Raw genomic sequence first — 15,889 nt, 5'->3', positions numbered from 1 at the left:
GGGAAAAGAAGACAGAAGCACTTCTGGAGCACTCACTTGAAAAAGATCTGATATCTAATATTTTATTTATAAAGGGAACAGGAAAATATAGAATAGGAAAGCTAAACTGATCCACACTCTAATTCAGAAGATGGCAGTATGTCACTATAACATTTTTCCAACCGTCATAAAAAAGGAAAAAGACTATAAAACAAAACAGTAAATGAAGACTGAATGCAAAATTAAATAAAGGCAACTTGCCATATTAAAAATAAAAATGAAGCTAAGAGAACCATATTGGGTTTTTACCAGCTGAGTCCAGGCATCAGAATCATCAGGAAGGATAATTTGGTATCAGAACATCTTTTTTTTCCCCAGGTAACATGAGAATGTCAATTTTCTTTGTGCCCAGTTTTGTCCTCTTACTGAAATTATCACACATTCCTAATTTTTTTATGTCCTGGAATTCTGAATCCAAAGATTTGTTGCCAAAAGTATTGCAGTCACTATTAATTCTGCCTGATCATCTGATAACTTATCTGCAGCATTGGTAGCCTGAAAGTTTGTTTTGGCCTTGTCGTCAGTCTGGGCCCCCACAGTCCTGCCTGCTGACGTAGGAGTTACGAAATGAGGGGGATGAGCCCCACAGAGCTGCTCTTAACAGAGTCAACTTGTTTGGCAAACACATGAAACTTTCAGGCTGTGGGATGAGACTCTGAAGCTGTTAATAATCAGTCAGTCTGTTAATTACAGAGCGGGGGAGCTGCTCTGGAGACTCCATGTAGCACCTTACAACACTGCTTCACATGAATGTCACCACAGACACATCACTTTGAGGGTTTCATAATAATTTCAAAACAATGCTGATGCAAAGCAAAGCTGCTGATTATCAACAAACCGGTTTAGGATTTACGACCCTTCAAATAATTCATATCCCACCTGTTTTTCTTAGAAATCTTTCTTTTAAGTTATTTACCACAGAAGCTTGATCGAGTGCAATTACTGCTTTGTTCGTGCAAAGTTAATGTTAACATCTTATTGATTGTTGATTAATACAGTTCAGGTCTGAAGTTATTGATTCTTAAATCCAGACTAAACCAAACAGGAGAAGTAGCACAAGCATGATGCTAGAATGGAAACAGTACACAAGGTCACATGCAGCCCTTAAATGTACAGAACTTATCTTTACATTGACTGTCAACAACATCTGGCCCTGTTCCTCTGTCTGGTTCGTACAGTATATGTACATCCAAACAAGCTTGAACTGCTATGTGAAGTGTGGTGTCCTTTACCCTGAGTAAACCATGAACCTATATGGTGTCTAACAGAAAGTGGAGTTGTGTGTAGGCAAGGTCTTATCTGCTGTGCATCCTGTTTCTTTGTGTACCAAATTATGCTTTTACTACCAACATAAACTTTAATACCAACACATTTCAAAAGCAGCAGAATTACAATTGGTTTTATAACTTTTTTATAGCTAGACATTTCTGTTTTTCCGAATCCCATTGGGATAGCTCAATTTTTGTTCCCACCAAAATGACACCAAATAGATCGAAACTTGGTAGTTGCCAGCTGAGTCCTACAGGCTGCATGAAACATACTCTTTAATGTCATCCACAGATTTTGCAGGGTGCATTTTAAAGCCTGAAGATGGCAATCACTATGTTAGCAATGCTGACTCAACCTAACTTTCAACACAGACAAAAATGTGGAGGTGAAGCAGGTGTATAGCCTTGTGTATAGCCTTGTGGCAAACAACTACAAGGCTGACTCAACCATCAGTCAACCTAGCCATGAACCTAGTGCAGACAGGTTTGAGTCCTTGCCTTTGTACCATCTTAGGAGATTCCACCTAGTACTGGTATTGCCCCAACTTACAGCCTCTTTTCCACATGTCACTGCCCCAGTCTCACCCTGCTTACTGCTTTATCGACTCCCCTGTCCTCTCTAAATAAAGGCATAAAAAGCCTGAAAAAAATCATCTTATACAGTTTGTGCTCAAGAAAAAAATGAGCTATGAAGACTAAAACAGTTTTGTTTTAACTAGGCTGTTAACATGTCTAAGATTAGGCAGTTGACATCAGACCCAAAGGGGATCTTCATATTTTGCAGCCAGCCCCAGGTGGACACTCGAGGAACTGCAGGATTTTGCTTGAAATGATTAGATTAATTTTCTAACATCTAAGGCAAAAAGTAGCTACTGTTCTTCTAAGATCAAACTACTGGTCAGACTTCAGATAATAGTCTAAAATAATTTGTCCCCCCCCCCCCCCCAAATTTTTTTTTTTACTGTTTCACCATATATTTTTGAGCGAATTAGGACTTTCTCCTTTCCTTGGTTAGCCAATCAGTTGCATCAAGTCACTGAAAGTTTTAAACATCTGAATTCTGATTCTACAAACTCCAGATTGCATGAAGAACTCAATTCAGCCAAGTCTTCCTGCAGAGCTTGAACACTTTGGCCTTTAATTTTGATGTTCCCAGTTCTTAGTTCTTCTCAGTCAAGTCTTTTCAACTCCTGAGTCTTCTGTGTCCGGGTGAAGACATTGATGAATTCCACCACACTATACTTTTCAGACATAATCTTAAATTCGAAATTAAGTTTCATCTCCTAACCTCTTGATCTGTTCCTTCAGTAAAGGCCTGAACATTTGCAGCTTTAAACTCAGTCAGTTACACTGCAGTTGAAAGCATCTAGGGACACTGCCAAAACACTTTGCTCAACAATTCCCAAACTGCATGGTACAGGACACAGCTGGAACATCTGACCCAGGTGCCTCTAAATTGTACAATCAACAGGATCAACCCTGTGCCAAAAATCAATACGAGCATATCCCAATCCAGCTGGCAAGCAGATCAGTTCATTGACTTGAAAACTGGCATTTGAGAGTCTTGAGAGAAAGAGCTGAATGAAGAGCACAAAAATCTTTGAGGGGTATTAAAAGATCATCAATGTGATATGGTACTTTTAACAAACGTACCATAAAGCATGGTTACTTAAAGGTGCATAGATAATTTGGACTTATAAGTAACTCTCCATATAATGCTCAAAAAATAAAAACGTGACATGATCAAACAAAGATCAAAGGCACTTCTGTCGTTAATGCTTTTAGTGAGTGTGATCATGAAACAGGTATAAAACTGGATTCTGTGTGGTATTAAAAATGCCTAGATATTGTTGAATACATGAATTTGTTTCATTTGTGCTCTAAAACCATTTTAACGATCAATGATTTTGCTTGGTTCTTATATAAAGATTTTAGAATGATTGTTAAACTGGAGAGAGGCCAAATCTTATCTCTGGACATGGAGAGATAAAATTGATTCGCTGTAGTGGATGCATTGGCATCACTTAGGAAGTTTCTCAGCTCTCGCTGTGTTAATCATAAACCAGACCGTGACCTTAATTCTGTGCCAGCAGCATCAATAGAGTTTACTTAATTGTGTGAGTGATTTTCAGGTTATCTTAAATGAAATCTGCAAAGCTGGCATGCAGCATTGATTACGCAGAATTTATCATTAACTGGACCGTGGACTGGGTAAAAAAGAAAAGAAAATTCAGGGCTCTTTAAGACTGTGACAAATACTGAAACAGCAAAATCTTCACCAATTTATGATTCAGAAAGTGATTTTGGCATTGTTTTTAAGCTGTTTTGCAGATTTTTGCACATATTCCTGAATGCACAAATCCCTGTGCTATACACGTGTGTAAAACCAACCCTAACTACATGCAGCTTTCACATTTGATGCTGAAACCTACCTGAATACAAATATATAACCATTATGTCACAGTGATAACAAATCAAGCCAAATTTAGAAGTTGTACCTCTGAACAAGGATCCTTTAGGTTGGTATAAACCATTTTATGTGCAACTTTCACATTAAGTAAATCATATCTTAGTGTAAAAAGTTATTAAGCTCCTTGAATATCTATTCCATCAGGTTCTGGCAAATATATATATATATATATATATATATATATATATATATATATATATATATATATATATATATATATAGATAGATAGATAGATAGATAGATAGATAGATAGATAGATAGATAGATAGATAGATAGATAGATAGATAGATAGATAGATATAGATATTCTTGAAGAAGAATATTCTCAATTCATTTTTTTTTTATCTTTGTTTATTTAATAGATTTTTTTTTCATGCACTATTTCAAAGATCTCTCAGACATTAGGGGGTCAGCTGTTGCTGTTTGGTTGTAGTGCAGGGCTTCTGCCAGCAGGTGTCACACTTATTGTAAACCATAGACACGCAGGTTACTTTGGAGGGGGTATAGTCTCCTTTAAAATACTTCAAATAACAGAATATAAAACTAAATTTAAGGAAAGCAGACATTTTTATTATTATTATTTTGATTCAATTAAAAATTTAACAAGACAAGATTGTCGTAAAAAAACAGAAACAGCCTCCACAAACTACTCTGTAAATCTTAATGTGTTAATTTTATTAGGGAGGATATAAAACTGTCGTCCCTGCCTAAGTTAATGTGAAACTTGTTCTATGTACTGCCCCGTGCAGGAGGGAAAAACTGATCTCTCGAGCTCAGAGCACGAGTGGGACTCCCGCGTGGACTTTGGAGGCATGGTCTCCAGACCACGCAGATCCCCAGCTCAGCCCAGGAGGACACAGAGTAACAGCAGCCTCTGAGACTGAGAGGGAAGATGGGTTATCCCGCTCGTTTTTACTTTTGTTTCTGCATCCTGTCTGTGGCTGTTTTTCACGTGTCCGTGGGTGAAATGTACACGTCGCTGCTGAACGTGAAACAAGCGATGAGCGTTGAACGGAGGCTGATCGATAACTTGAAAACTTACATAGAGCACGAGCTGGAGAGGCTGGAGGACATCAAGCGGTGAGTGATGCATGATGACACCACAGGGGATGCGTGCTGGCTAAAATACCGAGAAATGTCCACCAGTTTGACTACACGTTATGAGTTTTGATATACGCAAAATCTGAACAATCCATGTGTGGAATTAAAGGGAAAATGCACCCAAAATCAAACCTCTGACATAGTTGAGACAGACACGAGACTGTGGTGGTGATATCACCCTGTGACAAATCCAGGGTCTCCCCCACAGACTGTGAATGATGAAGGAAAAAGCTAGCAGGCATGATGAGAGCATGTTTGAAGGGTCAACCAGGATATAATACCATTTTTAGACCCACAGCTGAGAATACTGCTATTAAAAAAAAAAAAATTAAACTTTTTTAATCGTACAAGACTTACACTATCCCTCTGGCTCAAGATATTAAATGCTGCATCCAAATTTGTAATAGAAATATATGTAGATGAACATCTTTAGAAGACTGGAGCATTAGTTACTTATAAAAGTAAGCCATGCAGGGAAAATTAAAGATTCCCAAGGCAGATCTCTTTAAGATGTTGGAAATGCATGACTGACATAAAAAAGACTTCCTCAGACATCTCTCACCACTGGATGTTCATGATTCAACCACTTCTTTGTGGAAATGACAGACACATTTTTGTGGTGTGGTACTTCAAACAGTAGCCCTACTGTGGTGTCTTTTTGTACTGGGAGGTTGAAACGAACAAGAAATGTTATGGGCTTTATGCATCTTTTTTCAACCATGTGTGAATAATGATGAAAAGTGGAAAAAGGGGGCTGTTCATCTGTACCTTTAGATGCTTTGCAGCACATCCACATAACTTTTGAACACCTGTACCACAAAATAAAGAAGCTAAAAATAAGAAAAAATGATTGTTAGATTACCTTCTGTAGATTTTCTCTGACTTGTCTTCCTCTCTGTTCCCAAACATCTTTTTTTTCTCCCTATCAGCTTTTATACTAAAGTGTCCGACCTGCACACTGAGCTCAACAGAGGGCCTGCGACTGCCATGTCAAACCCTCTAGCGGCCTTCACTCTGATCAAGCGGCTTCATTCAGAGTGGCTCAACGTCATCTACAGTGATGAAGCTCAGGAAAACACACAGGGTTTGTTTCTTTACAAACACATCTGGTGATGATAACCAACCCCCACAGTTTCTTTTCTCAGCTGTCGCCTCCCACCCAGCTTCACTTCACCTTTTGGCCTCCTGCTGTCCAGCCCTCAGGTCCAGTTATGAGGAAGAAGAGGCAAGTCTACCCAAACTGGAGGACCTGCAGGGGGCCGCTAAGGGTCTGATGAGGCTGCAGGATGTGTATGCTCTCCAGGTTTCGAGTCTTGTTCAAGGTCGTTTTCAGAGGCTTACTGATGGCGTGTCTGTTGATGTCTACCGGCCTACGGTGTCAGTCCTCCTGTCTGGGGATGACTGCTTCCTGGTTGGAAAGGTATGCAGTCCATCCATTTATGCATTTTGCAGAAGCATGCAATTATTTTAACATACATTAGAAAAATAACTCATAATTATTCTCATCAAAAGAATAAATCCTTCCAAAAGTTATCCTTTTTACAGAGAGATTCAATACTTCTTCTCAGACTGTCAGATCATTATTTTTTCTAATAGCATTTTTGAATTCAAATATTTGCATTTCAAACAGTTTTTTAGCCCATATTTATACTGTAAAGCAATTCTTTCTACCATTTATTTTTGGTTTCTTTGATAGTTTTACCGATAGGTCTTTGGTGTTAATACACTCCTCCAATACAGGGATCCTCTTGTTTTTGTGATGCAGTTCCCCACTGACATCTGTTTGACTAGCTGCGTCTGTATGCTTAGTTCGGTTGCTCAAACTTGAACTACATAGATGATATCTCAATTCCATTTGCTGTAAAGTGCATACTTTCCCCTATTTTCTGTCACAGTGACAGCAGGAAACAGGAGGCCTCCGCAGTAGCACACTAGGGTGTGCCATAAGGGACCACACAGCACACAACTGAAAAAAATGTTTTAATATCAGATCTTTATTGCATTTTATTTATTTATTTATTTGTTTTTCAGATTTTAATAATGCATGTGAATGTACAAATCATTCCAACTGATGAGGCTGGTTGGAGTGACTTTGTATTCTGCATCACTGTGTAAAGTGCAGTGGCCCTACAAGTAAGTTTGGCTCATTTCTAGAGCACAGTGCCAAAAATATTGTGTAAAAGAACATAAAATATTTTAAGAACACAGAGATCCATCCCTCCCCTCGGGGCACAAGAATTTTCTCATGAAAATGATTTATTAGAGTATTGTTCAACAAGTATGTATGAAGGAAAATTTAATTCATGTGGGCTTGAAAAAGTGATTCAAATAAAAACCATCTGACCGCTCTAACGGGGAAATATCTCTGAGTTTGAACTGATATGAACTTGCAATCACAATCTGAAACAGGACCGGAGGCCCAAACTAGAAACAGGTGTTTGTATTTTGAAGGGGTCACAAGCTAGACAGATTTGCATTGACAGGTCTTAACAAGTGGGGTCTTAAAATCCTAATCTGCAAAACAGGTTGTAAGTAAAGCTTTTCATTAAAAAAAGTGAAGTGTAGAGCAGATGCCTCTGAAATTTGGATGGAAAAGTGTCAGTATAAGTGAAGTTAACAACACCACAGCTTATTTTTCACTTCTGCCCAGAAATAAAGCAAAGAAACCAGGTGATAGTATGATGAAACCATTCTGTCATCCATTAGTGTCACTTCTCTCTGTGAAAAATGCTACAAATCCTCCCATGAAGTAGTAAAGTTGAAAGACATTTGGAAGAAAAGACTCCATAAGTCCTCTTTCCTGAGCCCAGTGAAGTTTTATTGCTAACCTGTCTGTCACTGTGTGGTGGGAATCCAGACAGTCCGCCATGAAAAAGCTGACATCTTCCCACTGCGTGCATGGGAATCTGCTTCACGTGATGATGAATACATTTTTATTTGAGTACAAAAAGGAAAAAAACATTTCCCCTGCAATAAATTCCACTGTTTATGTTCAGTGCTGATGTGTAAGGGCAGGGCTGTGAGTGGGAGAAACTTCCACTTGCCTGGAAAAGACATTATTTCATGTTCAGAGCAGAGAGGCCAGCTTGCCCTCACTTGTACTGAGACTTCAATTATCTGAAGCCATCTGTAAACAGAGATGCGTATTGGAGTTTGAGGGAGTTGTCAGTGACAGAGCTGCCTGCACGTGCCTTTACAGGGCTGTTAAACCAATCCTTAAAACCCCTTTTGTTGAGTGTTAAAGCACTCATATTCAGAAACTACTGTGTTTTACGCTTTTAAACACTGAGTCTTGCAGTTTATCAACTATTTTTAAGTATTTATTGCTTCTTTTAAGGCCAAAACCTCTAAATTATAGCATGTAATGTGAAGTTGGTGTAAATCCATGGTGGGGTAGATAAGCTGTTGTTTAGTTGAGCTAAAGTGGTAAGTTTGTGTTTGTGTGTGTGAGTGTTTCGGGGGTTTAATGGCTCACTGGAATTTCTGTTTGTGTGCTGTCTGGAGGGGCTGTGGATGTAATCTGTGTTGGGAGGAGCCACATGTCACCCAGTCTAAGTGTGTGTGCTGTCAGGGCTGTAGTCAGCACCCACTTAATCAAGTCAAGACTGTCACAAAACAGGGTTTGAGGAGAATTTTGGAAAGAGACTAGAGCCTGTGTTCATGGTTTTATTTGTATAAAAATAATGCTGGAGGTGCTGTTGGATGTGTTGCTCCGTCCACAGTGTGCATGCTTAAAAAGCCAGGCAGGTGTAATCTTTTAAAGGAGGCGTGTAGTAAATATGGATGGATTGACTGATAGCTGCAATAACTTGTCAGTGTTTCAACTTGTTGATCGAAGAGAATGTATTCATGACACACAAACATCATTTTGGTCTCTTGCAGAATGGAGCTAAAATCCACTGAGCATACTCTGTTTTAAATTGTGATTGTTTTATTGTGTCCAGATGCTCTCATGATGAGTCAGATAATGTAATTAAGATCAGGGTCTCTTCATAACAGAGTGCAGGATGCAGTTAGAAAGATTCTCAGAAACAAAAATGTCAAAATTTAAAGGTTGGAAACTGGCTGGTTTCTTGTCTCGTGTCTGACTGCCAGATATGAGTTGGTTTTAAGGCTGTGGCAAGATTTTGGCAAAGACTTGCATCCACATAGCAGCTGTCAGTCAGGGTAGCTTTGAGCCAGAAGCAGCAACATGAATCAGACCAGTTTCTCCAGCCAGCTCCATAACGTCATTCAGCTGGCATTGAAGTATTTTAGCCTGACTGGCGTGTTGACTCAGGCTGCTTTTGGGTTGGACTTTTTTCACTTCTAGTCTTATTTATATCGTATCACTGATATTTTTTTAAATTAGAGGGAACATAGAAATGTGATGGGAATACAGAAGATAAATAAACAAACAGTGAGAGGCTTTTCAACCTCACAGAGTGCCAGGATTGAGTAACCTCACCCTCTAAGATGTCTAAAAGTATTGTTTTGAGTACGATGTTGGTATTTTCCACAGGTAGCCTACGAGCAAGAAGACTATTATCACTCGGTGCAGTGGTTGGAGGAGTCTGTGCGTCTCTTCAGGGGAACAGGAGGCGAGTGGAGCCCTGAGAATGCAGGGACTTTAGAGGATGCTCTGGATCATTTGGCTTTCTCTCATTTTAAGGTACACAGAATGAAACTTTGATATTTGAAAACAGTAAAAAGATCCCACTTTCTTAAATGCCCTTCAATTTTTCAGACAGGAAATGTCTCCTATGCTCTCAGTTTGTCTCAGGAGCTTCTGCATCATGGTATTTATTCTCCTTTTCCTTTTCCTTAACCTCTGACTCTGGAAACTTGTTTGCATCACTTGATTTCCTGTATTTTCTCTCCAAGGACACATGCCGTGTAATCTGAGGCATTCATTTCTTCGCAGATCCGATGAACGGGCGTGTTTTGCAGAATGTTGAGAAATATGAGAAGCTCTTGGTTACGAGTCCACCGAGGCCACTCAGTAGCCCTGGTCTGAGGAGACCCTCGTCCAAATACTTAAGGACCAGAGACTCTTACGAGAGACTCTGCCAGACCCAAGGCTCTGAGGTATTCATAACACAGAATCATCTGGACACAGATGACACCTTGTGTTAGAAATATAACTGGAAGGGATCGGGGAAAGCTTAATAAAATAACCACAGTACTTTTAATTGAAAATACAACAACATATCAAGGCACTACATCTTCTGGAGACAGAATTTCTGAAGCTTAATAGATTTAGACTGATAACTGATATCCTCCAGCTTGATCTAGACTACACGACCCACTGTCATTGCTTTGACTGGAGGAACACAGCAAACATTGCTAACATAACATTAAAAAATAATCAAAAAGTCATTTTCATTCTTATAAACAAAGCTACAATTTTGTAGCCTTACATTTGACATGAAACAACCTGTTTAACTTTTCCCCCCAGTGTTTATAAAGACAAAAGTCTGTAATTGGAGTTTCCCATGACCATAAAAGAACTATAATTATATGACAGTCATATTTGCTTTTAAGCTTGCTGTGTGTGGGAACGGAACAATACTCAGTGTAATTGTTTTTGGATGAAAAGGAAACAAAAATCTTGTTTTGATCTTGTTAATTCACTTCAGATGCCCTTTTTCTTCCCCAGCAGCAGATGCACTTTAAGAACCCCAGACTCTTCTGTGACTTCTTCACCAACGGTAATCCACGTCTGCTGCTGCTGCCAGTGAGACGTGAAGTGCTGAGCCTGCAGCCGTATGTGGTCCTGTACCACGACTTCATCACCGAAAAGGAGGCGGAGGACATCAAAGCGCTCGCGCAGACAGGAGTGAGTGCCAGCTGTTTCCCCCTCAAAACATCTGGTCACCTTTTCAGGAATCCTGAATAACATTTATATTTAACACCATGCTTTGATTAGTTAATCCTATTTAGGTCTTCAAATGTTGCTGTCCAATGTTTTTGGTGAATATCACCATCACCTCATTAACACCCTGTGTGTGACTCAAAAACTGAATAATTACCAGTCTTCAAGCTTATTTTTCAACAATTATCTAATACTACCTTGTCCATATTGTTTGTTTAGGAAGTAATGCGTCTTTGTGGCCTTCCACTGGGAAACTATTCTCTATTGATGTTGGCTATGTTTACTTGACTGTCCTGTTGGGATGTTTTATTTATTTTCCTCGGGCTTCCTGGACATCTGGCCAGATGTGAGCAATCTGTTACACTTATATTCTCAAAGGCTGACAATTTCTGACAGCCCTTAAAACGTATATTTCACAGTGTTGTGCACCACCACATAGTCATTAGTCATTATGTAATCATTATCTATTTCAAGATATTACAACTTTATTTTAAACATAGGCTAATATGGATGTGTTTACCTTTATTGCTTGTCTATGTGTTGAATTCATCAGTGATAGTTCGGCTCCTTAGTGGCAGTGCAGCTTGTAGTTACAGTTTTCTAACACAGTATACTTTGTACTAGATCTGTTCAGACACTGATGCTCATATCAGAAATGTGTTAGCCAAAATGTTGTTCCTGTGAGTTACCACCTCAAAAACGCACTTAAAAATGCTACAATATGCATTACACCGGCCACTATGTCTTAAATAGAGGCTAAGTAGCGCTAGTTCAAGTATGTTGTTATGTGATGCTAGCAAAACAAGCAAAATGTCAATGTTTTCCTATCATACAATCTAAGGCCTGTTCTCTATAAATACATTGTGGCTGCAATGAAAAACTTCTTTTAGAGAGGCAAAGGGCAGGTTTTAGAATTAGCATGTTAAGTAAAATCACACAAAACAGTTTTTGGTTGCTAGTAAAGAATGCTTCATCAATTGAAACAAGCAAAATGCCAACATGGAAGATTTTTCTACCATATAATTAAGGCTTTGTGCTTTATAAATACACTATGGCTGCCATTATCAACTATTTTAAGAAAGTAAACGCAGTTGGTAAGTTATTATGCAAACAACAGCATGTTGGTGCTAGCTAGCAAAATGTTCACAGCTAAGCTTTTCTTTTCAAACATTATACGACTGCATTTCTTTTAAATGTTAACTGTAGATAACTAAATATGAAAGAAACACTGGACAAATAACTGATATTAAAAATGAGGTCCTCACACAATGTGATTTGCCAAAAACAAGATGCTCCTATAGGAGTAAACAGCTAAGCTAATCTGTTGCTAATATTAGCTTAGTTCATTTCTGGTTCCTTAGCTTGTTTTTAGCCATGAATTCTTGAGTTTAATCAGGCAGAAAATACATTTATGTTAGTTAGCATTTGTCATCTATAAGGGAAGTCATATACAGTATTTGCATTGCTCTAGTATTGGAGAGGTAGTCATAACTGCAAATACTCAAGTCTTCATTTTAGTTTTAGGAGACAAAAACATCAACAGAACATCCCTACTTGTTCAGTACTTGAAGTTACACTTAGCTCTTCTACATTACTAATAAATGTTAAAGACTGCAATTACTCTTCAGGATAACTCAAAGTGTCAGTCTCTCAATTATGTTTCCTGTTTATCGGTGTAACATAAACAAACCAGTATTTACCCAGAAAGTCAAATGATTCCTTTTTCTTGTGCTGTGGGAAGTAACTTTACTGGTGTACTTTGTTAAAGTACATTACTAAAGGAAAGTTGACCTAAAATCAAGGACAAACATTGTGCTTTACAGCCCGAAACCAACATTTAAAGTATCTGCATTGTTTCAAACCTCAGACTTCTTTTCCAATGCAAACATTGCTCGATGGCTCTACTGTGAGGCTTTCTGGCTGCTGAGATCTCAGTCAGCCGTGTTCCTTTTCCTTCTGGAAAGATCCTGGAAAGACCCTATGGAAGAAGAGTTGGTCTGCTTCCAAAACATTTAGCAGGGCTTAAAGGCATGAGGGATACATTACTGGGAAAGCTTGACTGAGCATGTCAACTGTCCAAAACACACTGCTAGGTTCCTCTGTGTAATACTCTCTCCTCTATCATCGCCTACATCAGTATTTGTCTGAAGGAATCTCACGGCTTTCTGCTCATCCAGTGGAAACCTGCAAGCTTCTGTCCCTACACTTTGCTGACTCAGTGACTTAAGGGAATATTTGGTGGGCAAACTCAATTACTACCCTATAGTTTCTGTGAGGTTTTGGCATTGTGATGTGTTTTCCAGCCTTTGCTTGAATGGAAACCCATATATTTATTTCATCATTATGTCATCTTGTGGCCTTATTGAAAACAGGGTGGGATATGGCATTAGTTTAAAGCAGGGATCAGAATCATTAACCATGTGTATGGTTTTTATTTTGGATTTAAACAGCTGACCTACTACTGAGAGTTAACTGAGCTCACATTGTCTTGTTTCTTGGTGATGAACTTGTTTGTTTTCTGTTTTCCCCTTGTTTAGAGTTTGTTAAGAGTTAAGGTTGACGTAATCTGCAGATTTAACAAATTAGTAGAACATTGTTTGATGACCCTGCAGTCCGAATAAATCACAAAGTATTAAATCAATAAGAGGGCAGAGTCAGTCCAAATCTGGACTTCCCGTAACTCATTTCTAGAAAACGGAATGTAAGCTGAAGGCACATATAATAGAAAACCGTCATTGATACCCATATGTCTACATTTGCATCATTTGTTTTTCGTTTGGGTACAAGAATTACATTTTTTACCCCATTCGAAGATCAAAGGAACATGTTGTATGTTGTGTTTGATCATTTGAATCATCATGCTTGGCTACCTTTGGTCTTCTCTCTGTTTTCATTCTTCATTCTTTAGAGCTCTGGTGCTGTTAAAATCACAAAGTTATACACTTAATTTCTGTTTATGCTTTCAAGTTGAGACGGTCTGTTGTGGCATCTGGAGAGAAACAAGCAACAGCAGAGTATCGAATCAGCAAGAGGTACAAATGACTCATGACACTTTGTTTATAAAGTAATCTTTAGTAATTTAATTCAGGCTCATTTTTGAGACATTTTTGTTGTCTGTTTTGCTGAATCATCAAAGAAGCTTTGGAAAAACTTAGCAGCATACAAAATATGAACTGTCTTCTCGTCTCATTTGCAGTGCATGGCTGAAAGACTCGGCACAGTCCACTGCTGCAAAGCTGGATGAGAGGATCTCCACAGTCACTGGTCTGAACGCAAAGCACCCATACGGTGAATACCTCCAAGTGGTGAATTATGGGATTGGCGGCCATTATGAACCTCACTATGATCATGCTACAGTAAGTTAATCAGCAATAATTCATGATATCACTGTAGATTTTTTTGCATGTGGTTTGTGCTCATTTTAACCATGATTTATCAACTTTCAGTCACCTTCGAGTCCTGTGTTCAATCTGAAAACTGGGAACCGACTTGCAACCTTCATGATATACGTGAGTAAGATAATTTGCTCCATCTTATGTATCATCCTGTGTGAGTCAAACAGCAGTTAAGGGTTTTTGGTTCAGTTCCGGCTGTTTCCTTTCCATGAGTACTGCAAGTCTCTGGAACAAGCTTCCTGAGAAATGTCTAGATGTGACCTCACTGACTAAAATAAACTTTTATTGATGTTCTGTAGTTTAACTAACACAACCTCAGCTCTTTATTTCTCTTTCTGCTCTCCCTAATCCAACTTACTTCTGTGTCTGTCTTTCAATGTCTTGTTCACTTTTAATGAGCTCATTTAATCCATTTGGACTAATTTGTTAGTTACACTTTTAGTGTGTTTTGGAAACACAAGCCATTAAATCCGCTGGAAAAAAAACTGAACTATTAGACAGGAATTGAAGTAAGCAGGCTTTTTTGAGGCTTCAGTAAAAGTACAATGCAAACTGAAGACACAACTCTGAAAGAATGTCCTTTTTTTACACAGCTCAGCTCAGTGGAGGCAGGTGGATCCACAGCCTTTATCTATGCAAACTTCAGCGTTCCTGTCGTGGAGGTAATGTCTCTGCACGATGAACTAAAAGCAGTCTCTTTTGTGCTCTTGTCATTTTCGTCTCAGCCTGGATTATCACTGGTGCAGCTGTGAAAATGCTAAAGGGTCAGATTGCAGCACAGTGCAGCTATTGTGCAGTTGAGCTTCAGTGGAGGTTGGGGCTGTTTTTCAGTGGATACATGAGCTGCAGTGCAAAGATTACAAGGTCCTCCCCGGTCCTCCCTTGGTGTCTCACCTTTCACCTTTGATTTTATTGAGATCTCAGCTCTTAGCTGAGTACATACACCACAACTAATAAACTAGAAGCAAAGTAGTGTTGCTGCAGAAGCACCAAATTAAGATGTGTATTTGAAGTTGTATAAATCTGTTTTGTTTTTTTGAACTGCAGAACAAAAACAAGTGGGGAAGTACTTCATAAATCTGCTTCATCTAGCAGATGGTTGGAGTGGAAAAAGTACATCATAAAATGTAAATAAACTCAGGCATGACAGTTATAGACAGTGTTTTTGTACTAGTCCTTTTTAATGTGAGATTTTAAGGACACTGTTCACTATTTTCTGATCTTTTAGCGACCAAACAATTAAAGGATAAACCCAGAAAATTCATCACATTTTTAGTTACAAACTTTATCCATCCAAAAATTTTTCCATATTTTATTGGATCCATGGTTTCCAATTGTCTCTGTAAATTTGCAGAATAATCCATTGGACAGTGTAAGTTAACTTTAAGTTTGATTGTAGCCCACAAAAGTTGTTTTGTTTTATGTTTTTTGTCACAGAAAGCTGCTGTCTTCTGGTGGAATCTCCACAAAAATGGCCAAGGAAATGAAGACACGCTGCATGCTGGCTGCCCTGTGCTCATTGGAGACAAATGGGGTAAGAGTCACTAGATTTAAAATGCTGCAGTGGTGCTAACAGCGAGAGATAAAAGTGGATATGGAAACAGTGAGATATATCAGGACATTTGAACAGATAATGCTTTTCGTCATCCAAATCACAGTCTGTTATTCAGCTCTCCTGTTACACAGAAGCTGATGCCCAAGAGCTGGGTCACATCTGCTCTGAATTATGTGTTAAAAGATGTTACAGAGTGGAGTCCAGAC

General features: G+C 38.7%; 1 protein-coding gene across 3 annotated transcripts in view; it reads left to right on the top strand.

Moving 5' to 3' along the window:
• p4ha3 (prolyl 4-hydroxylase, alpha polypeptide III) overlaps window positions 1-15,889 on the top strand; it is a 33,806-nt gene that overhangs the window by 16,323 nt on the left and 1,594 nt on the right. Inside the window, exons 1-12 of one of the 3 annotated variants that reach the window (XM_074679831.1) lie at window positions 4,630-4,858; window positions 5,809-5,963; window positions 6,076-6,299; window positions 9,381-9,530; window positions 9,606-9,657; window positions 9,783-9,946; window positions 10,521-10,697; window positions 13,701-13,765; window positions 13,930-14,089; window positions 14,180-14,242; window positions 14,722-14,790; window positions 15,566-15,662. In XM_074679831.1, the coding sequence (XP_074535932.1) occupies window positions 4,671-4,858; window positions 5,809-5,963; window positions 6,076-6,299; window positions 9,381-9,530; window positions 9,606-9,657; window positions 9,783-9,946; window positions 10,521-10,697; window positions 13,701-13,765; window positions 13,930-14,089; window positions 14,180-14,242; window positions 14,722-14,790; window positions 15,566-15,662 (1,564 nt within the window). In that variant the 5' untranslated portion in view covers window positions 4,630-4,670. Of the gene's footprint in view, window positions 1-4,629; window positions 4,859-5,808; window positions 5,964-6,075; window positions 6,300-9,380; window positions 9,531-9,605; window positions 9,658-9,782; window positions 9,947-10,517; window positions 10,698-13,700; window positions 13,766-13,929; window positions 14,090-14,179; window positions 14,243-14,721; window positions 14,791-15,565; window positions 15,663-15,889 lie in introns of those variants that run through there. The other 2 variants (XM_074679830.1, XM_074679832.1) reach the window with 2 other exon arrangements.

This window comes from Halichoeres trimaculatus, unplaced genomic scaffold, assembly GCF_033239565.1.
Source record: "Halichoeres trimaculatus isolate MK-OKI-2021-1 unplaced genomic scaffold, fHalTri1.1 fHalTri1_scaffold_9, whole genome shotgun sequence".
Taxonomy (NCBI): Eukaryota; Metazoa; Chordata; class Actinopteri; order Labriformes; family Labridae; genus Halichoeres; species Halichoeres trimaculatus.
The sequence above is the reverse complement of the archived record's forward strand: the minus strand, read 5'-3'. Positions and strand labels throughout refer to the sequence as shown.